Below are 23169 nucleotides of genomic sequence, written 5' to 3'. Positions count from 1 at the left end.
TTAGTCCATTTTCTCACTCTTCACTTTTGTTTGGTTTCAAAATGGAATGAGTTGATGCATCATACCTTATTCCTCACAAGTTAATATAATGAGGAATGAAATCATTTCACCAAATTTGAGGAATGGACTCATGATGCATCACCTCATCTAGAATGGTTTGATTCTTCAAAACAAACACCCTATATATTTCTTAAATCAGCTTCTTCATGACAGACAAAAACATATCAATGATTCCTTTTTTTTTTGCAAAAAAAAATCGTCTTGATAAAAGCTGGACAAAATGGAGTGATACTACAAGCTGAGAAACTCCTGATAAAAGCTGGACAAAATGGAGTGATACTACAAGCTGAGAAACTAGTAAGGCTGCTTACCATCCCACCAGCAAGATCACTGAATTCACACCAACCGCAGCTGAGATAAAATCACACCAAAACTTAAACATGATTTACAAAGTGCATGCCCTAATGCATCCTGCAGAATAATTGCACAAGCACAGTTGCACTTCGCATTGAAGATATTGTACCCAACCATCCTCTCAAAATACCACCTCTCATACTGTCATACAAAAAGATCAGGAGACAAAAACAGGCAATGTACACCACAGAAGAAACAACGCTTTTTTCTTAATACATTCAGTTGAAATGTAAATCAGGTAGACATTTTTTCCTTTTCTCTCAACCATACTGCTCGTTAAATAGCGACTTGGATCTGATAGGTCACCCTTATATCATAATGAAGGTCGTAAGGTAAAATAGACAAGCCTAAAATTCATGTGTCTAAAGATTCGATGGGATGGATGAAAAAATTTTTGATGGGGAACTAAACAGGGCCTAAACACAGAACATAGAAAATAACAGACTTGGAGAATGGAGGGGCATTGTCAATTTGATAACTTGAACCAGTATCTTCAAGACAAATAAAATACATATCAATGATTCCTTTTTTTTTAAAAAAAAATTGTCTTGATAAAAGCTGAACAAAATGGAGTGATACCACAAGCTGAGAAACTAAGAACAGCAAGACCACTGAATTCACACCAACCACAGCTGAGATAAAATCACACCAAAACTTAAACATGATTTACTAAGTGTGGGCCCTAATGCATCCTGCAGAATAATTGCACAAACACAGTTGCTCTTTGCATTCAAAACCTTGTATCCGACTATCCTCTCAAAATGCCACGTCTCGTACAAAAAAACCTGGGGATAAAAACAGGCAATGTAAACCGCAGAAGAAATAATGCATATTTCTTAATATATTCAATTCAAATGTAAATCAGGTAGACATTTTTTTCCCTTTTCTTTCAACCACACTAGTTGTTGAATAGCCACTTGGCTCTGACGGGTAACCCTGATATCATAATGAAGGTCCTATGGGCTATGGTAAGATAGATAAGCCTATTGCCTAAAATTCAATACAAGTGGCTAAAAGAATGAAACGGCTTATACTTACATATGATGAGTTACCTAAACACGCATGGGGAAAATATCAGGTATTCTGTGTTTATCTGAACAATCACACAGGAATCAATAAGAATTCACAAAGCCCATCCTTTTGGATGAGCCCTTCGATTTTACTTTTCATACGCTTAATTAGGCCTTGTTTATTAGTTCCCCAACCAAAAACTTTTCATCCATCACATCGAATCTTTAGACATATGCATGAAGCATTAAATGTATACGAAAAATAAAAACTAATTGCACAGTTTGGTTGTAAATCGCGAGACGAATCTTTTAAGCCTAATTAGTCTATGATTAGCCATAACTGCTACAGTAACCCACACATGCTCATGACAGATTAATTAGGCTTAATAAATTCGTCTCGCAGTTTCCACGCGACCTATGTAATTTGTTTTTTATTAGTATCCAAATACTCCTTTTAACATATTATGAAACATCCGATGTGACACCCAAAAACTTTTCACTCCCCATCTAAACAAGGCCTTAGTCTCAAAGAGAAGGATAAAATTTTGCAAGTATACCAAATGCTAGCCTAAATATTCAACAACTAACATCATTACAGACACTAGGCCCAGCATAAGTGCTATATGCATTGATGACTTTGTCAGACAAAGACAACTCTAGCTGTAAAATATCCATGAGTGTCTGATCCCAGTTCCCAGCTGTTCATTGCAACTCAGAAAGGATGCCTAATGGCCTTACAAAACTACGTCGCCACTGGCAGCACAAATGCTGGTCTAGTACACAAATTAGTACTGTTGCATGCTTTTATCACCGACAGTTCTAACTTTTCTTGATAAACTCTCTATTTCTTCTTTGAATCGATCGAGGCACACACTGCCGTAACTGAGCAGCCCAACATAAGTTCTAATGGACAGAAAAAACACAATCCATATTATTACTTACTTCCCACGCACTTAGTCTAAAAGAGAGGAATAAAAATTTGCACAAGTATATGAAATGCTACGGTGCTACATATATATTCAAGAACAGCGTCACAAACACTGGGGCCTGCATAAGTGAATGATATGCATATGTGCACTGATAACTTTGTCAGCCACAGACAGCTGTGGCGAATACCCATGAGAGTCTGATCCCACCTGTTCCTCGCATGTCAATAGCTGTGGCCTTACACAGCTGCATCAACACTGGTAGTGCGAAGCGCCAGCCAGATACGCTGACCTAGGTCTTGTTTAGTTGAAGAGGTTAAAAGTTTTTAGCTACCGTAACACTTTCGTTTTTATTTGATAATTATTGTCTAACCATGGACTAACTTCAAAAGATTCATCTCGTAAATAACAGATAAACTGTGCAATTAGTTATCTTTTTTATCTATATTTAATGTTCTATACATATGCCGTAAGATTCGATGTGATGGAGAATCTTAAAAAGTTTTTGGATTTTGGAGTGAATGAGTGATCTAAACAATGCCCTAGTAGTACACAAATTAGTCTCCTGTTGCGCACTGTTAGCACTGACAGATCTGATGTCATTTGACAAACTCTCTACTTCTTCAAATATCGAGGCACACATTGCTGCTACATACTGATGAACAGTCTGACTTCCTAATGAACAGAAAGAACATTATTAGGACATGCTACCCTTTCCACACACCTAGTATCAAAGAGACAGAGAGGAATAAAAATTTGAAAAAAAAAGTATATGAAATGCTTGCCTACATGCTCAAGTTCAACAACAGCATCACAAACACTGGGCCCTGCATAAGGCGCATGATGCATGTATGCACTGATGGCTTTGTCAAGGACCGACAGCTCTCTCATCACAGGTCAGAAAAGGACGGGCACCTGATGGCCTTACACAACTACGTCACCACAGTAGCACAAAAGCACCAATTACGCTGACCTAGCACTAGTAGTACACAAATTAGTCACTAGCCTTGTCGCGTACTAATATCACCGACAGATCTGGGTCACGCGATAAATTCCCCATGTCTTCTTCGAAGCAGTCGAGGCCCGCCGCACACTGTCAAGTGTCATGACTGAACAATCTCGCGCTCAACTGCTAGTGTACTGGGAATCTGGGGTCTCTGGGACAACTCAAGCCTGATTCTATTAAACTGACACTGGGTTCAGTGGTCAGGATTGCAGTTTCGATCGATCTCAAATTTTCGTCCAAACAACAACAACAACAAGCAAGCAACGACTGACGCCCGACCCCAAAACCGAACGAAAAATCCCAATCCAACCCAACCCAAACGAACTAACGAACGAAGCAGTGCATCATTTCGGGAAACCGTTGCGTCGGCCTGCGCAAGAAACGCCAGATTCTCTAACAGCAGAAACGGCGTCGAGCAGAGGAGGCGACATTTGACAAAAAAAAAAAAAAAACAAACCCTAGCTGCACGTACGAGCAGCGCCCAGAGACAAACGACCGAGGTGAGATTGGTGTGAGCGCGCAAGTTACCGTGCGTGCTCCGGAGCTGTCGGGGAGGCTGGAGACTTCCACTCCCACCCTGCCCCCGCGCGCGAGGTGGAGGCGCCGCCCGCCGTGAAAAACAGAGTCGGCTGTGGAGGTGTTTTCCCGCGCTCGCTACGGCTGCCGCGTGCCGCCCCCGCCCGTTTGGGCGGAGGAGCCGAGGACGAGGAGGCCTGCGGGCGGCTTTGTTGCCCTCGGCCTGAAACAGACAGTGTTTTGTTTGGGCCGATTCGTGCGAGAGACGGCTGGCCCAAGCATGGTTGTTGGTTGGGCCAAATGACGGAGGCCAACTCGGTCGGGACAGGCGGCTCCAATGAAGCTAGCTAGGCCAACCAAATTTACCCGATTTCAGTTTTTTTTAAAAGGATTCTCAAATGGCAAATAGCGACATAACTTTTGGGTAATATCAAAACACAACGAGTATTATTTTTGTTATGTTCATTCAAGCACGAGTATTTAACTATACAGAGAAAATATATACCGTGATTTTTTGGATTTTCGTATAATGCATGATAAGACCATATTCCACTTCATCATTTCCTTTTTCCAAAAGTCGCAACTATTTACATGACGTTTGAGTTGGTGCTAGTTCGTAAATATCTCAATCGCAAAAAGAGGTAAATATCTGGATACTAGGTTACTTCGCCTATTTGATGCTTATTAGACTATCTCCAACAATTGTGACCCTAGAATACAAGACTCATTCGTCCTTTGGGTAACGTTATAGGTAAAAGGTTCGGTACCTATTTTTAGTCTTCTCAAAAAATACAACACTTTATGTCAAAAATAGGTCTCGAGAAGAGAGGGTAACCAAATTTGGATTATGTCTCTCCCGACACTCAAATTCGGTCTTTCGTATAGATACTCTGTTGGAGGCTATAGGTATTAGCTTCACTGACCTTGGACTATTATGATAATATGTTGGATTGTGTAATCGTCTTCCCATGCCAATAACATGGAGCTAAAATGATTGTAGTCCAGTGTCATTTTATCCGCTCTTGCCACAAGGTGGAAAGTAACGATGAAATCGATTTGCAATTTGACAAAGTCATCCTTAGATTTCCCGCTCCTCGACAATTAGCTCTCAATAGCAATAGCATGCTTTTTATTGCTATTTTTATATTGGAATCGCCAGAGTATTAAGACCATGTTTGATAGAACTTCGATTTTGGTTTATTGTGATTTCTTACAAGGAGTCGTGCCAATCTCCTTGCAAGGAGCTTGGAGGAGCTAGAACAAGAGTCGAAGCTGAAAATGTGTCTTTTTCCAGCATCTTCACAAAAATCTAATACAAAATATTAACAAATTTGGCTTCGTGAGCATCTCCAACAACTTGGTATTTCAACGTACTATCTTACCAAATTTACTAAAAGCATAAAAATCCTCCTCCAACAACTCATTATCTCAACTTGTTAAATTTCCCAAGTTGCTATCCAGAGGTTTCTACTGCCGAGATTTGTCAAGTTGCTATCCCAAGTTGCTATTCCGAGCGCAACTTGTTGGAGACACATATTCTTTTACCAAGTGAGCGGGTCACATCTGTCATCCTCTATTTTTACCAAGTGAGAATAGCAATTTATTGGAGACACATCCTTTTTTCTTTTGCTAAACAAATTAGCAACTTGCTATAACTCAAGATTTGACGAGTGAATTTTATCAAGTTGTTGGAGATGCTCAGTTGTTTTATTCATACGAGAATTTAGAGCCAAATCTATTTTTGTTCTCCCTACACAAATATCAAGATTTATATATCTTTATTATTAATCAATAATTAGCTACTAATTTTAACAAGTACAAAATTATTTAGATTTATGATTACATATACTATCTAATAATCATAAATAATCTATACCTAAAATAAATGAACGATTAGTGCTCCCTCTATTCTAAAAAATCATTGTTTTAAAAATGAATCTAGACAAACACATATCTAGATTCATTCCTAAAACAACAACTTTTTTAGGATGGAGGAAATATACTACTCTCTCTGTACAAGAAAGAATATAATTCTAGCACTAGCATAGGATCATGTTTTATTTTGAGTTTGGCCGATTATAGATATTTATGATATTAAATAAATGTTATTAGATTAATTATGAAACATATTTTATAATAAATTAATTTGGAGTTATAAATATGAAAACTATTCATCAGAAACATAGTTAAACGTGAACCACTTTAGGTCACCTTAGGTCTTATTTAGTTACACCTAAAATCTAAAAACTTTTTAAATTTTCATATCACATTAAATCTTACGATATATATATATCAAACATGGTTGAACAATAACTATAAAAACTTTTCACCCAGAAACTAACGAGACCTTTTTTTTGTTTGGGGACAGTGTCACCTTAAATTAAGAGGGAGATTCTACTTGGCTACGATGATGGGCGTTGCCACCTAGGCCTTCAGTCTCAGCGACGCAAAACCCCCCTCTACCCCCGGGCTCCCCCTGAATCCGCAATGCTACAGGGAGCTCAGCAAGCCTCGGTGCCGTCGACCGCAGGCCCGCGCCCCAACACCGCCAACAGCGCTACCATCCCGCACTCTGATCAGTCACCTCGCGACGGCGCCGTGCGTGAGGGGTGCCGCGGCGGCACGGGTGCGGAGGAGTCGCTTGTGCGCGCCTCGGTCGTCGCCCCGCGCGTCAGCTGCGGGATCTGCGGCGGACTCCTCCACGACGCCACCGCCTTCACCGAGTGCCTCCACGCCTGTAAGCTCCAAATGCGACTCCTTTCGTTGTGGGCGTCCTGGCCGCTGGGGATGGGCATGGCCTTGGCCTCCCTTCCCCTGTTGCAGGTTGCCTATCCTGATTGGGTTCCCTTTCGATTCTGATATTGCAATCGGTGTTCTGCTCAATGCTAGTGCTTAGTGCTGTCAAAAAAGAAAGAAAGAAAGAAACTTGCATTGTTGCTCAGCTGCTCAATGGCACTGCTTTGTGCTGTCAAAAAAAGAAGAATTTTTCATTGTTGCTCTCCATGCGCACATATTTTTTTCGCCAGGATCAAGCTGCTCAATGGCAGTGCTTAGCGCTGTCACAAAAAAAAAAATCGCATTGTTGCTAGCAATTCGTAAACTCTTCAGCCATTGATATGACGACGTGGTTTGATCAGTTTGCAGGAAATGCATATATGACAAGGTTGCGAAAGACAACATAGAGTGCTGCCCAAAGTGTGGCATTTTTCTGGGAAATCCATTGGAGAAGCTCAGGTCTTGTCTGCTTCTGCTTCTTCTTCTTCTTCTTCTTCTTTTTTTTTTTTGGAAAAGGTCTTGTCTGCTTCTATCCCTATTTGTTGTTTGTCTGCAGTTTTGCTTAACCAGCTGGTTGATAGGTGGTAGGTACTTATTAGCGTCTAATGGGTTTCTGTATCAGTCAAAATAACTTGGCCTAATTACATTTTCTCTACCAATATTAACTTTATCTGAAATCCTCCGTGTAAAATAGGTAACTATTGTTTGTGATGCACATCATGAAAAATCATGATATACTGATGTCAATATTGTGTTTTCATCAGTCTGTGACAATAGCCAATGCTCTACTTGTCCACTTTGAACTATTATTTCAACTAGATGATTAACATATAGCACTCAGCTTGAAATTTCCTTATTTTTACTTTTCCTGGTAGGAGCACAATCTTACATGTTGCTCTTAATAATTGATAGACCTGATCATAGCCTGCAACACATCAGGTCACTGATATTTCCCGCTAAGAGGCGCAAGGTTTTCACCATGAAGAAGAGGAAGGAAAGGGTGTCCTCTGAATCAACCCTTTCTTCAGTGGTGGGTATCACTGCAGAAGGAAGCGCTGCACTAACACCTGCTACTTCAGAAAGTAAGGCACAAAAGGTAGTGGTTGATGTCATCGATGAAGCTGATGAGGGTTTGGGAGATTAGGAATTAGTTTACTCTCTTTTATCATATATCCATAATTGTCCTAGGTAGGATTGTTTTTCTTTTTTCTTATAGTCCTTGAAAAACTGCAACTTCTCTTTTCAGGATCGTCCTCTTGTCGAAAGAGATGCTCTATCAGGAACTAAGGGTCGAGACTTTGACTCAGCATGTGGTCTTACTGAGGAGACTGGAGCCTTGGTTGTGTGGCAAGCATCACCTATACTAGAGGAGATGGTTGCCCACAATCAGTTAGACTCCAAGCAGGGCCCAGAGAGTTTCAGGCTTCCGGCAACATCTGATATTGAGAACCAGCGACAAGGACCAACTGCACAAATGACCAATATTTCGTTTATGGTTGAGAGCTCATCCAGTGCAAGGCCAACTGTCCAGGATGATGAAAACTTGAGGGGAGATTTTCTCACATTGATCAATGAGGTAAACACATTTCTTACACAAGTTATAGTTGAAGCAGTAAGTATGGCTTTCTTATTTTCTAACATGAATACCAGAATAATGCAAGAATCATGGGAAGGTATGATGCACACATAAGCAAATTGAAGGCAGAGAACACAAAATCAATAGAGTGAGCTTCCTTAAGATTTTCTTTAACAAGTTTTCCCATTTGAACAATAGGTGTAATTTTCTATGCTTATTACTTGACCACAACTTAGGGAATTGGAAAATGAAAGAGAGAGGACAAGAGTTCTTGAAGAGAGGCTCCAACAAGAATTGGAAAATGAAAGAACAGCAGCTGCTGAGAGAACTAGACTTCTTGAAAAGCTCCAAAGAGAACTGGAACATGAACGAGAAGCTGCTATTGAGAGAACAAGAATTCTTGAAGAGAGGCTCCAACGAGAATTGGGAAATGAAAGGGCAGCAGCTGCTGAGAGGACTGGACTTCTTGAAAAGAAGCTCCAAAGAGTGGAACATGAACGGGAAGCTGCTATGGAGAGAACAAGAGTTCTTGACAAGAGACTCCAAAGAGAATCTGAAATAGCCCAGACTACTGCAAGCCGGAATGAAGCCTTAGAAAAGAAGATTTTCAAACTTCAGGAGTTCGTTTCAAAAAATTATTTAGCTACTTTGCCCCCCTAAGAACAATAACTTACTTATTACTCGATCTCAATTTCAGGGAACTGGAACATGGAAGAGCAGACAACCAGGCTCTGATGTCAGATATTTTGGAGAAAAGTGAGGAGCTAGCTACACTCAAATATTATTCCAATATGCTTGAGTCAGAGAAGACACGTAAAGTTCTAACTCTCTTTAAACCCTTCATATATTCTGTCATGAGTTAAATCTTACACTACCTTTCAATTTTTCTAGATCTAGAAAATCAAGTTGACCATCTTGACAAGGAATTGAAGTATACTAGGAAAGAGCACAGAAGATATGTCAGTAAGGTCTTGGATGCAGCAAAAGCCATTCCTAACGACTTAGAGCCGATCAACTCTGCTGCTCTGCCTGGATCGAGGTGCACGTCAGGGATCTGTTAGCCATAGGCTGGTCATGGCTAACGACCAGCCCCCACAGGCAGCTGATCCTTAGAGTTTGGACCTAATCTTTTTTCTGATAGCCCTTTTGGACTTCTTTGACTGAAACAGTGGGTGATGTTGGGCGACTTCCCAACTCAGTGGTCCGGCGGTGATAATTGGTGTTTGCATCAGACCTTGGTTTTATTTTTGTCTAGCTTCAGGTGATGGTTTAGACTGTTTCTTCCCCAGGTTGCCTGTTAGTAGCTTTGTATAGTGTCGTTTCCTTCTGTTCAGTTGTAGCTTGCTTCTTAGAAGGTTTTTGGTTGGTTCGTTCTGTTCTGTAGTAAGTTATTCTGATGACTGCGCTGAACGTATCAGGATAATGTAAATGCCATTATGCTTGAAACTGATGCAATGCAAAGCAAGGTCCGATGTGGATTCAGAATCTGTATATGGGACAAGTGACATCCAACAGGAGCATTGCTGCACGGAAGTGGATTTGCAGCACCGCTGTATATAACATTTTGTATAAAATCTCTATTTCCGATCTATTATTATTAGGAATCATCAGGCTGCAAGAGGCTTGACAGCCAAGCCAAAGCTTTGCTGGAGTAGTTGCCATGAGGATTGAGATATGCACAAATTGGTCACTACAATACTAATGTTTACTTTATTAATAGTACACATGTAAACATCAGTAATTATTTCAACATCGCCACTTATTTGTACAAAGAACACAAGAAGGGGAAACTTTCAAGCAAGAAAAGGAGGCCAGAAAGCTGCAAAAACAACTGCAGCCCGGGGGAAACATCCACCAACAACAGCAGCCTTTGAATCCATGCGGTCACAAGAAACTGAGGCTGCTCAGAGAGAAGCACTCCGAGAAAATAGAGCCCTAAAACAGGAGATGGCCGAGAAAAATTCGGAGCTTAGCAATCTGAAGAATAATTTCACTGTGATGTTGAAAAGGAGCACACAGGTCGAACATTGAAATGTAGGTATAAAGTTTGAACCAACTCTTCATGTTTCTTACAATGTACTCCCTCCGTATCGTAAATTGATGATGTTCTGGAGATCAGGCTATGTGCGGCAAAACATGTCGTTTACGGAATCGAGGCTGACTTTGGACGCGAATACCCCTAGCCACGCACACACGCCGCACGTTCGCATGGCCGCCCGTTCGCATGGTCTCCTCGTAATTAATCGCGGACTCCTCGGCTGAAGAGATTGTCGCAGTCAGCACGCTCGCAGAGCACCCAGGCACGCGCACCGCCTGTTCGCATTGCTGTATTGGTTCGTTTCATCCTATGGAGACCGGCGGCGCGCGGGTGCTGGTTGTCGCGGACGGCGTGGCGCCGGAGTCGGAGGCGCTCGCCATGGAGGACATCGGGCCGGAGTCAGAGGAGGTCGCCGCCTGCTGCTGTCCGTGGACTCCGACCCGCTGCTCTCTGCCGCGCAGGGTTCATATGAGCCGGACGAGGTGGTGCTGAAGTCGCAGATGCCACCGGACTCCATCACGCCGAAGTTGCTGTGGAGCTCGCGCTGGACGCCATGGAGGTGGTGCCGGGGTACTTGCCGTCAGGCACTTTTGTTTGCGGAACCGTGTGCAAAGAAACAATGATATTGTGGCTCGTAAGTGATGAGAACTGAACAAAAAAACTGCAAAAAAAAAAACAAACAAACAAGTGCTAAGTAATGCATTACGATCGCGCGAAAAAACTCACCCAAACATGAGTGCGCAGCTACCAGGGATTGAACCATGGAGCTCATGTCTCAAGCCTTGAAGTGTTGGTGTTGGCCAACTGATCTACGTTGGATTGTTGTACAGATAGCACCCTCAGCTGTATTTAATAAGGGCAAAACAGGAAATCTAACCCCTAATTAATCACCCCTTGGTAATCATACTCATATCCTAAACGTCATCTAATTACGATATGGATGGAGAATCTTTTTATTCTTCAAGTTCTAGAGGACCAGATTGACCATGTCAACAGCAGGTTATTAGAAGCAGAAAGGTCAAATACAAGAGAGTTAAATGAACAGCTAGGTAAAGCTGCCAATGAGAAAAACAAGCTAATGACAGAGTTGGAGACAAATAATGATGGTCTCACCAGAATCCAAGGATGCATCCACAAATCATTATCTGCACGAATATCTCGACTAAAAGGCGTCGCTGCCACGACAAACCTTGGTCATTATCAACATTTGTTGGCTCGTATGGATGCTCTGGGACAGGTAAAAGAGCATTTGCCTAAGATTTTGGAAACCATTGAAGTAGCCACAAGCCTCTCTGCGTACAGCCTGGCTGCTGCCATGCTCATACGGCTTCGTGCCTATCATGGAGATGACTTCGATCTTCAAAGGCTTGTTATGCCCCTGCATCTCAATCGGGAAGACTACGCTAGGATTCGACATGCAGTTGACCCCCTGGCAGCAAAAGTTGCACAAAAATATAGAGTCTGTGAACATTGATGTTCAGAAGATTTCTCATGACCTCCAGGCCTGTTTGGTTGGAAGTTGGAACCTACTGTATGCCTTGTCAGTTGTCAGAACTCTCTTGGGCATTCATCTTTTAGGAGTCTTGGGCAGTCGTTCGGCCATTCAGTTTTATGGTATGCTCATTCAGTTTTTGTACAAGTGAGCGGATTTAGCTCTAGTGCCAGGCTTAAACGAAAACTGCAGTCTCGCATAGCCGGCAAAACTGAAGGAAAGATGAGGGTTATTGTTCACTTATTCCTCCAGAACAGAACGCCTGAGCTGTAGCATTTTGACATTTTTGTTGCATATGATGTGATAACTTCTGCAATGTGAGAATTGTAGTTTGCCTTTATTATTATTCCTGAAATTTCTCTGTTCTGTTCCAGAAGAACAAATCCATGTGCTACCGAAACAGATGCGTAGCTGATTCGTTCTGGGTTCTGCAGACGGGCCATGTTGTTTTTGGCTGTCCGGCTCTCTTCAGAAAAAAAAAAATGCCACGTGACATTTACATTTGTTCTTGATTTTTTTTGCTCTCCACAATTCAGCAGTTGTGGTCTCGGTGTGATCCTCTGAACTTAAATTCGTATCCATGCCAGATGCTGAATATTTCCAGAGGATCGTGTACAAAACTAGCGACGATATTATCAACGGTTTATTGATGCACTTGCCTCACTTTATTCTTGCACACAAGCACACTAGTGAGGAGATGGACAACACTACAGTAGATACACACAGAGACAGACTGACAGAGTAGACGGCATGGATGGAGATGGAGCTCTGATCATCGATCAAGCCCATTCAATGGCGTAGCTACTGTAATTGGTCTTCTTGTCGGCGTATCGGTCCCAGATCATGAACCCGCCGTAGTTGGCCGCCTTCTGCACCACGGGGACGACGCCGTAGTAGAGGTTCTTGGGGTGGACGTACCCGACCGTCTGCTCCGACGCCGGCAGGCCGACGTAGATGGAGTCTTCCGGGAACGCCGCCGTCCACTTGTCCCACTCCTGCTGCCAGTACGCGGCGCAGTGCGCGTCGCCGTAGAACCTGACGTTGATTCTGGTGACGAGCCCCGTGGCGAGCACCCGCTGCACCTGGCGGTCCGGGAACGCGCACCGCGGCGTCGCCGACAGCTGCACGGGCGTCCGGGCGCGGAACTGCTTGTTGTAGCTCCACAGGCGCTTGGCCAGCACGTCGTAGTACGCCGGCGAGCCGCGGTCGAGGAAGAAGTCGAGGCCGTCGACGTAGGCGTCGCCGAACGGGCGGTGCACGCCGGCGCGCGGCGTGGGCGCTGGGAAGTAGGCGTACCAGAGGTAGTCGGCGAGGTCCGTGGCGGCCTTGGCGCTGGGGAGGGAGTAGTGGTCGCCGAACCCGCCGATGGAGAGGAACACCATGATGCTCTTGGACTGGCAGTGCTTGATGTCGTCGCCGATGCCGGCGATGGGGTGGCCGGAGAGGTCTAGAGTGGGCGGCTTGTTGCCGCCTTGGCCGAAGACGCTGAGGAAGGAGATGACGACGATGGTGTAGGTGCCCGTGTCGCAGGCCTCGCGGAGCGTGCCCTCGGCCTTGTTCCGGCCCCAGAAGACCGTCACCTGGCCGGTTTTCCCTGTGGCCGCGGCTGGGCCGGCGAGGGAGAGGAGGCCGGCGACGGCGACGAGGGCCGCCACGGCGGGCAGGAGGGAGCTAGCTGGTCTCTTGCTTCTTGTCACCGCCATTGATGCCTTGTTTGATTGCTGCTACCACTGATCTTGCTTGCTTATATAGTAGTATACTCACATGCATGGACCCATGTGTATGGATGGATGGCTTTGGTGTTCATCTTGGACTTGTCTGCTTTTGGATGGAATCGGGAAACATGCAGGACAGCTCACCAAGCTGGTAGTACGTACGCCGAACTATGAGAAGGACGTGGTACATATCAGCTTTGTCACTTCAGTTCACGCATATGGAAAATTTGGCACGGCGGCGAATCGACTATGTTCTTGTGTTTGACCGACGAAGCGGCAGGCCAACAAGCAACCGATCGACGCGGTGTCGCGTGTCCGCCCCTTGTATCGATCCCACTGGCTGCCCAGATGCTTCCTTGGGCACACACTAGTTTGTCGGCTGGGCGATCGAATATATTATTGTCCTCTTCAACCGTTAGATTAATAAGAACGTGACAAGAACTATATCTCGTCCACATCCCAATTAAGTTTCACTATAATACTACTGCCATCATACTCATCATAGACGAAAAAGTTGACCCAAGGTACATGACTTGTAGTGGTACGGCGGGCAATGTTTTTTTTGATCGGACAGACAATGTTTTTGTGAGGAGTACGGTACGGTGGACACCTTATTGGTTGACGATGAGTACAAAAAAAAAGTATCTATATTTGGGCACAATGGTTATCCAAGACCCAGTTAACCATTGTTGGTAGAGTTTTAAGTCATCATGTCACAAGTTTCCTGGTTTGGTTCCTCTTAAAGAAATCTGCAGTCCAGCATAGCTGGTCCATTTTAATCGGGATATGTATGAAGGAGTAAAGCAAAAATGTGCCAACTGAGTGTAGCTTAGTTGCTTAGGTTTCTTGTGGTGAAACCTATCTAGTTAAGGCCTTGTTTAGTTCCAAAATTTTTAGCAAAATGAGCACTGTAGCATTTTCATTTGTATTTGACAAAATTTTTTTGTCCAATCATGGACTAATTAGGATCAAAAGATTCGTCTCGCAAATTATAGACAAACTGTGTAATTAGTTATTGTTTCTATCTATATTTAATGCTTCATGCATGTGCCGCAATATTCGATGTGACGAAAAATCTAAAAAAATTTGTAAATTTTTTTTGAGAACTAAACAAGGCCTAAGTTCAAGTTGTTGGCTAATAAAAAGTTATTAGCTAGCTTCTCTTAAGAGCAACTCCAAGAGACTCTCTAAATCCTTCCTAAATGCTAGGAATAGAGATTTTGGTAAAAAATTACCCTCCAACAGCTTGTCTAAATGGTTATGCAAATATAGTCATATTCTATTTCAGATTTTTCGCTAGCCAAAAATAGAAGACGAGAATGGTTCTCTAGAGTGCATACGAGAAATAGAAAAGCTGTTAGAGAGTAAAAAAATATAGAAAGCGATTTTTATAGAAATGGTTCTCTAAATGATGATTTAAAGAGTGAGATTTGCAAAGACTCTTGGAGATGCTCTAACAATTTGTTGTCTAGATCTGAACACCCATTACTAGTGTTTTTTTTGCAAGAAATCCTTGTAAATCAAAATTTATGCTTTACATGAAGGCCTAAAAGGACCGACATTTTGTTAAAAAAATACTCCCTGGTGTCCAGTCATAAGGCATTTTACATAGGTCAAGACTCAAACTTTATAATCCTTTGACCAATAATTTGGCTAACGACTTTTAGCTATATAATATAAATTTAATACTATTTTTGAAGGGCAACGGATTTAGTGCAAACTCATCTCTCGTGCAAACTGTGCAAACTCTAATTTGGACCCCAAGATGTTGATCCAATGGGGCGCATGAGAAAGGTGGAAGGAGAGATTTATAAAAGTGTGATTAAGAGCGGACGATTAAGTGTAAAATTACCCAATCTCTCTGTGTCACATGAATTAACATTCTGTGGTCAAGATTAGAGTTTGCATAGTTTGTACGGGAGGTAAGTTTGCACTAGATCCGAGATTTAATTATTTTTTATGCGGTATATAAAAACCATTGTCGATCGGCATTGACTGGGTAAAAGGAGTTGACTTCTAGCTTCAACTTGTTGGCCAAACGTGGCTCCCGATAACCGCTGATCGGTCTAACATATAAAACATAATACCACGGTTCCTTTCAACTTAGCTATTCAATATTCCTTCGTTAAAAACATATTTATAACTATATTGTGAAAACATATTTTATGGTAATACTTACGTTTTGTAATTGTTTAGATTCAATTAGTTAAATTTAAGATATTTTTTGTTCGGATATATTTTTTTAGCTACGGTCATAATCCGACGTGCAAGTCATGATGGAGATCATGAACAACGCTGGCAAGGTTAATGAAGAGCATCATCTATGGTGGCCTTTTGACCTGAACTGGCTTGATTTTTTTTTTGGCCACCGTGGCTAAGAACGTTGTAAGGAAGATGACACCTACCATGGGCCATACATGATTGTAGTGGTTGACTGACAATTAATATGCTCAAATGAACTAAGGTGGTTTGCAAGTGTAGAAATTAAGTTTTTAGTTCATTTAGATGCAAGGATGGCTTGGACAAAGACAACATAAAGATCAAGCGATCAACACCAAGGAAGACCAAGGAGTATTGTTGAAGATCATAGAAGTCATGCATAAGGTCCAAGACATCAAGATAAAGAGGCCCAGATGAAAAGAAATGGATAAATTAAGTAAAATGAGCACTATCATGGACCACCAAAAAGGGCCAATGTTTCACAGAGAAAGGCACCAGAGAAAAGTTGTGTCTAGTAGTAGATAGGCAGCGTCTAGTCACTCACTAACAATTGTTCAGTAGTGCAAAGGAATAGGGCATAGAGCTTAGACTCGAAGGAGACTATTGTACAGAAGTTTTCACCGACCACTACAAAACTCCTCGGTTACACCAGGGACAGAGCACCACCAGGGAATAGGATGTGTTCTCGACACCAATTTCTCTAGTGGCACCAAAGAAAAAGTGCATAGATCGGCAATGACAAGTTTTTAAATGCCTAGTTGGAGTGGCGACCACTAGAATTCTCTAGTGGGGTCGCTAGACCTTTCCAGTAATACTGTAGAAACTGAAGTTTATCATCAGTAACTATATTTTGTGGGGGAGACTATAAAATACCCCAAAGTCGGCTATTTGAGGTGTGCATGAGCCGAGGAACACTTCTAGTGAGTTTAGGCTCATCTCTAGTGTTGTTCTAGCAACCAAAGGGCTTAAGGAATATTTAAGTGATTAGCATTAGTACATTGTAAAGTGCTTAAGTTAGTTAGACCTCTCATTTGGCACTTTGCTCTAGGGTCAGGCTTACTGTTTAGTGAGGTTTGAATACCTCTTGCCACCCGGTGCTTGTGTGCACCATTACTTGTACATTAATTGCAAGACCCTTCGATATGTAGAGAGACCATCTACATTGTACTAAAGGGAATGAGACCAGCTTTTTTCTATAAATTAAGTTAAACTTAAAATAACATGACTTAAGATAACTTTTAGAATTGATTTATTATTAGGTACAAAGAGAGTCTGAAGAAGCTTAAATGATGCCAACAAATTTGAGATATACTCGTTCCACTTTTAACATGTCATATTAGGTTTGTCATGAGCCAAATATTCATAAATTTGACCATCATTTTTTTTAAAAAAAAAACTGTGTAGTTTCACAACATGCGAACTAGATAGTATAAAAAGTATTTTTGAATCTAAAAACATAAATGTCATATTGTTAACCCATACATTTTATTTTTTTAAAAAAAAATTGATGGTTGAAGTTATGAATTTTTTTGGCTTAGGATAAAACTAATACATGTTAAAAAAACGGATTGAGTACAACTTCAAGTGACCCTTTATTATCCTTTAGGATTAGCACAACAAGAACTAAGGCGGTAAGTGCTATGACTAACTGTTTGATGGTTGAAATGACAATATCTTAATCAGCACTGCGGCTGTTAACATAGCGGGCACACTAACGTTATCTCAGAAACGAAGCAACGTGCCTGCTGCGTACGAGTGCTCTCGTGTGGTCAACCGGTGGATCGGATAAGGTAAAGAAACCCACGTGCGTCAACTGTACGAGTGGATATGATAAACTATGGCTTTGTTTAGTTCCGAAAAGTGAAAAGTTTTCGGTACTGTAGTACTTTTGTTTGTTTGTGACAAATATTATTCAATCATGGACTAACTAGAATTAAAAGATTCGTCTCGTGATTTACAGCTAAACTGTGTAATTAGTTTTTATTTTCGTCTATATTTAATGTTTCATGTATGTGCCACAAGATTCGATGTAATGGAAAATCTTGAAAACTTTTTAGTTTTGAAGGTGAACTAAACAAGGTCTATACATATATAAACCGTGTGCTCCGAGAGACCACCACACGCTGACACGCACGAGGGAGCCCCGACACCGACACCGCCGATTAAGCATAGATGGCCCTTCAAATAAATACCTTGGTTATTCTCTAGTACTCCTTTCATCTTAAATTATAAGTTATTTCAATAATTATGGAGAGTCAAAATATTTTCACGTTTAACTAAATTATAAAAAAAATTAAATTACGATTTGTAACGTAAAGTGAGTATACTATGAAAATATAATTAAGAATATACCATAATAATTATTATTTTATAATATAAATTTAGTCAAACTTTAAAAAAGTTTGACTTTCTAAGATTATTGGATTATAATTTAATAAACTAAATACATAATTCTTTTATTTAATTTATTTAATGACACTAGATAAGAACCGTGAGTATGAGCATCGTTCCCATTCTTACCGCGGATCAATCAGCACCACCATACATCAAATCAAAACAAGATTAAAACTAGTAATCCGCCGCAATGCGTGAACGATGACGATGTCACTGTTTCCCTTTCGCTGATGCACGTCGTTTTCGATTATTCAGGCTCCTGGTGGTGGTGAGCTGTCCTCCATGTTCTCCGTCGTGCATGCACAGCTTCGCTCAGCAGCTCCATTCTACACGGGTCCGGCCGGCGGAGAAGGCACAATCAAAACCTAGCTGGCTGAAAAGCTTGCCCCGGTCAACCGCGCCGCCGTCTATAGCTGCCCTACCCATGCTGAATTCCACACATCTCTCCCTCCAATGTTATCTGTTCCGATCCTATATATAGTTGAGTCGATTCTAGCTAATCCTCCACACCATTTGATCAAGCAACTACTAGCTAGTAATAAGCAAGCAAGCAAGCAAATAATCCAGCAATGGCGGCGCCGGCGTTCGGAGGACGGCGGAGGCCGGCGTCAGCAGCAGCTCTCCTAGCCGTGGCGACCCTTGTTGTTGTCTTCCTCGCCGGGCCAGCCATGGCCGCGGGGAACAAGACCGGCCAGGTGACGGTGTTCTGGGGCCGGAACAAGGCGGAGGGCACGCTCCGCGAGGCCTGCGACTCCGGGCTCTACACCATGGTCATCATGTCGTTCCTCGACGTCTACGGCCCCAACGGCAAGTACCATCTGGACCTGTCTGGCCACCCGATCGCCGGCATCGGCGACGACATCAAGCACTGCCAGTTCGTCGGCGTCCCGGTGTCGCTCTCCATCGGCGGCTTCGGCTCCGGCTACTCGCTCCCGTCCAAGCAGGCGGCGCTGGACCTCTTCGACTACCTCTGGAACGCCTTCTTCGGCGGGTCTAAACCCGGCGTCCACCGCCCCTTCGGCGACGTATGGCTGGACGGCGTCGACCTCTTCCTGGAGCACGGGACGAACGCCACGGACAGGTACGACGTGCTGGCGCTGGAGCTCGCCAAGCACAACATCCGCGGCGGTCCCGGGAAGCCGCTGCACCTGACGGCGACGCCGCGCTGCGAGTTCCCGCCGGCGGGGTACCTGAAGCGGGCGCTGGACACGGGCATCTTCGAGCGCGTCCACGTCAGGATCTACGACGACGCCGACTGCGAGGCGTACTGGCACCTGGCCTGGGACAGGTGGACGGCGGCGTACCCGGCCACCAGGTTCTACGTCGGGATGACGGCGTCGGAGACGACGCACGGGTGGGTGCACCCCAAGAACGTCTACTACGACGTCGCGCCGTCGGTGCAGAAGGCGGACAACTACGGCGGGTTCATGATCTGGGAACGCTACGCGGACACGCTCTCCAACTACACCAGCATGGTCAAGTACTATGCGTGATTGATTTCTGATCGATTCAGTTCAGACATGAATGCTGCGTCAGCAGCATCACTAGTGGTGTCTCTGTTTGTCTGGTACAGTAGTATGTATAACTGTATAATAATACAGTCATCACTGTGGTGGTGTGTAGTGTGTTTGCATTTTGCAAGAAGGAATAAAGTGACGAATAAAAGAGAGTAAAATACACAGCTGCTACACAAATGATTTTTAAGTTACAGAGGCATTTTCCTACTTTAGGTCTTGTTTAGTTTCCAAAATTTTTTAAGATTCTCCATCAAATCGAATCTTACGACACATGTATAGTGCATTAAATATGTATGAAAACAAAAAACTAATTGCACAGTTCATCTGTAAATTGCGAGACGAATCTTTTAAACCTAGTTACTTCATAATTAGACAATGTTTGTCTAATAAAAACAAAATTGCTACAGTATCATTTTCCAAAAATTTCTACGAACTGAACAAGGCCTTTAGTCTCAAGAAATCGACTTTTAGATGGTGCTAGAATTTACGATCATCTCTACAAACACTTTCTTTAAAGGTGGCTGGATCTCGATCGGTCTCTACAAATCGATTTCTAGGAGCAACTGCATCTAAAGTCATCTCTAAAAAATAAATGTGAATGTAAAATTTGTAACTTTTTTAAACAAAGTTGGATAAATACAACCTTTATATCAAAGTTCTATAACTAAAAAAGAACTACAACTTTATACTTCATAAATTTTTTTATTTAAAATCATTTAAATTTCATAAATTCTGTTTGCAGCTCTCGTATCTTAAAATTCAAATTTTTTAGTTTTTTTAACGACCTCAGATGAAAAATTCTTAAAATTCAATTTTTTAGTTTTTTTAACGACCTTTGATGAAAAATTGAAACAGACCATCTGTGATCCTAATTTTTTTGTTTGAAATCCTCACATGCTAAAATTCAAAAATTTCAAACGACTTCAAATGAAGAAATGACAAAAATCAAAGTTATAGACCTTGTAGAGATATACAACTTTATAGTTGACACCTTCCAATTAAAATCATCTATCCGAGGAAAATTATGTTTAAATTTCTAATATTTAAAATTTAAAATTTTGAAACGACCTCGAGAAATGGCCAAGACCAATGTTATAGATCTCAACAATAACTTTCTAGTCCAAACTTTTACATTTTAATTCATAAATGATGCCAAGTACTAATTTTAAAATCATGTAAAGTGAACACAAGAGGAATGTTTCTGCCCTTTAATCACAACTGACTTGGGGCATTAGTAGTTTGGAGAGGGACGAGGTAGCGTGACTTGAGGTCAAGGATATGAGCCTTGACATAAAAATCGCATGACTTGTGATTTGAGACGCGCGGTATACGTGTGTCTGTCTTGTGGAGGGGCTCTCTGGATTAAAAAACTATTAAATTTTATGTGTTTTTTTTATTCTTGGAAAAATGATTGGTAGATGTGGCTGTATTTCGAACCAGCTCTAGAGACCGGATTTGGAGCCAACTCTACAAAGTAGACTTCGAGAAGTGGCTCCTATTTCCAGCGCCTCTAGAAATATAGTTGTAGAAATGATTCCTATTTTTAGCCGCCTCTATATTGTTGAAAGAGATTTGTAGATGCGTCAATATTTTATTTTGAGACATTTCTAGAAACTCAATTTGTATAAGCGACTCATGTCTCAAGCTGTCCCTAGAAATCTATTTATGTTCTTATTATTTTAACTGTCTACAAATCAATTTGTAGAAGTGATTTTCCAACCATTTCTATAAATCGATTTGTATAGACAGTTGGAAAAATATCTCTACAAATCACTAATGTTTGAGATGAAAAGATAAAGGCAGTTTAATAAGCTTCCCAGCCTCCTATTCAATTTACGCAATCCGGTTTAGTTTGTTACCAATTGTTTGAAGTTTGAACTTTTAAGAGGGAAATCGCTAAATGCTGGCTGTTACTCTTAATGATGTATAGAGCGTTCAATATAACTAGTAGTACATCGATTCAGAATCTTTTGATGGCAACAATAAACCGTGGATCGATCATTTGATATAACCAACACTCTTATTTATATAACTATATATGATAGGAAACAAAAAACATGAGCACGTAGACTTGAACCGATCATTTAAAAACAAACAAACAAAAAAAATACAGACTCGCCATGCCCTACTATACTAGTACTGGTTGAGCCCCAAGAGGTCTCCCCGGTACAACCCAACAATACTAGTCAATTTTCCGAAATCCACCGTCTCCTCACACTCGCCGGTCCGTGGATTGTACACCCGCACCACGTTGTACGGTGCTCTCACCCAAAAGACAATGCGTCCATCCTCCAGCACCATCAACGGCCGCGCCATGATTTCTTGCTTGTTGCGCAGAATCTTGCCTAGAGGAAGAGACTCCACCCTCACCCATGCCGGGCCCTTCTCCAGGTCCACCAGCAACCACATGTCCATGGCGTAGGCCCGGTAGTCCGGGTGCACAAACGCCAGGCACCCGTTGAGCTCCACCAGGCTCAGGCTGCTGCTGTGGCAGTGCCTCTTCGCCTTGGGGAGCGGGCACCGGAGGAGCGACGGCCGCCACTGCTCCGCCGCCAAGTCGAACGACACGATGACGTCGTACTCCGCCCTCTGAGGGACCAAGAAGTGCGCCACCCCGCCGGTGACCGCCCGGTGCCGGGGGTCCAACGTGTCCACGGGCACCGGAGGGCTCGGCGCCGGCCTCCACCGCTGCTGCTCGCCGTCGTCGCCGCTGACGACGGTGAGGACCTCGCACGGCTGCCTGATGGTCCTCCCGTCGTACACGGCGGTGAAGACGCGGAGCACCTTGTGGTCCCCCGTCGCGGCGGGGACGTGCCCGAACACGTACGCCGACGAGGTCATGTCGCCCGTCGCGTACGCCGGGATGTTGGTGACGTCGCCGGTGGCCGGGTCGAGCACGCTGACGGCGGCCGTGCCGGCGTCGCCGACGACGCAGAGGAGGCCGCCGGTGACGCCGAAGTGGCCGTTGCCTTGGCGGTCCATCCGGGCGACCGTCTCGCCGGACGCCACGTCCAGGAGCTTGAGGTCGACGCGGGAGATGGTGGGGCCGTCGGCGGTGAAGATGGCGGCGACGAGGAGCGGGTCGGTCTTGCTGGTTGGCCGGCCGACGGTGCGGAGGCAGCCGAGGAGCTTGGTAGGCGGCTGCAGCAGCAGCTGCCCGCCGTTGTTGTTGGGCGGTGGTGTTAGCTGATGATGATGTGCCGTCGACGACATTGATTATTACCGTACCTGCTGCTAGCTTAATTAATTAGCACGCTGCTAGCTAATATGCAGATGAAACGAACGAAGCTACGTACGGATTTTGAGTCGTGTGATGAAGTGGTAATCTGCAGGTCTGCGTCGTCCGCTGCTCCTCTCGATCGATCGCTTATAAAGAGACGGGCTTGCGCTTGCGACCCTGGACTGAACGTGGATCCGAATCGAGTCCGAGTCCGACAGCCCCGTTGATGCGAGTCTGAAGGCGTCCAGCGCCGCTGAGTTTGTGAACGGTCGAATCTGATCATAGTTTGTCACGATCTCACACAGAGTCGAGTTCGGAATACGAGAATGTGGCATGCCGGCCATATTATT

General features: G+C 43.3%; 3 protein-coding genes and 1 long non-coding RNA gene across 5 annotated transcripts; 2 read left to right on the top strand and 2 right to left on the bottom strand.

Annotated features, from left to right (window-relative positions):
* Positions 923-4018, bottom strand: LOC110433069. The gene is made up of 2 exons (XR_002450466.1): positions 3885-4018; positions 923-1199 (listed from the first exon to the last, which is right to left on the bottom strand). It is a non-coding gene; the product is annotated as an uncharacterized LOC110433069 (long non-coding RNA).
* LOC8060752 (E3 ubiquitin protein ligase DRIP1) lies at positions 6324-9716 on the top strand. Of its 2 annotated transcripts, none has more exons than XM_021452930.1 (8): positions 6324-6609; positions 7010-7106; positions 7587-7743; positions 7894-8223; positions 8298-8371; positions 8460-8843; positions 8921-9036; positions 9115-9716. In XM_021452930.1, the coding sequence occupies exons 1-8, from the start codon at positions 6360-6362 to the stop codon at positions 9282-9284; spliced, it is 1578 nt and encodes a 525-aa protein (XP_021308605.1). In that variant the 5' UTR covers positions 6324-6359; the 3' UTR covers positions 9285-9716. The 2 variants fall into 2 exon arrangements, with proteins under 2 accessions (XP_021308605.1, XP_021308604.1); XM_021452929.1 differs by having other exon boundaries at positions 7560-7743.
* Positions 12315-13664, bottom strand: LOC8056623 (xylanase inhibitor protein 1). Its single transcript, XM_002459393.2, has one exon. It carries the CDS (start codon positions 13454-13456, stop codon positions 12533-12535), a length of 924 nt encoding a protein of 307 aa, XP_002459438.1. The 5' UTR covers positions 13457-13664; the 3' UTR covers positions 12315-12532.
* On the top strand, positions 18395-19761 carry LOC8060751 (xylanase inhibitor protein 1). The gene has a single exon (XM_002461507.2). The coding sequence runs from the start codon at positions 18652-18654 to the stop codon at positions 19573-19575; it is 924 nt and encodes a 307-aa protein (XP_002461552.1). The 5' UTR covers positions 18395-18651; the 3' UTR covers positions 19576-19761.

This window comes from Sorghum bicolor, chromosome 2 (assembly GCF_000003195.3).
Source record: "Sorghum bicolor cultivar BTx623 chromosome 2, Sorghum_bicolor_NCBIv3, whole genome shotgun sequence".
In the NCBI taxonomy this organism is placed as follows: Eukaryota; Viridiplantae; Streptophyta; class Magnoliopsida; order Poales; family Poaceae; genus Sorghum; species Sorghum bicolor.
This window is presented reverse-complemented; position numbering and strand designations above follow the sequence as displayed.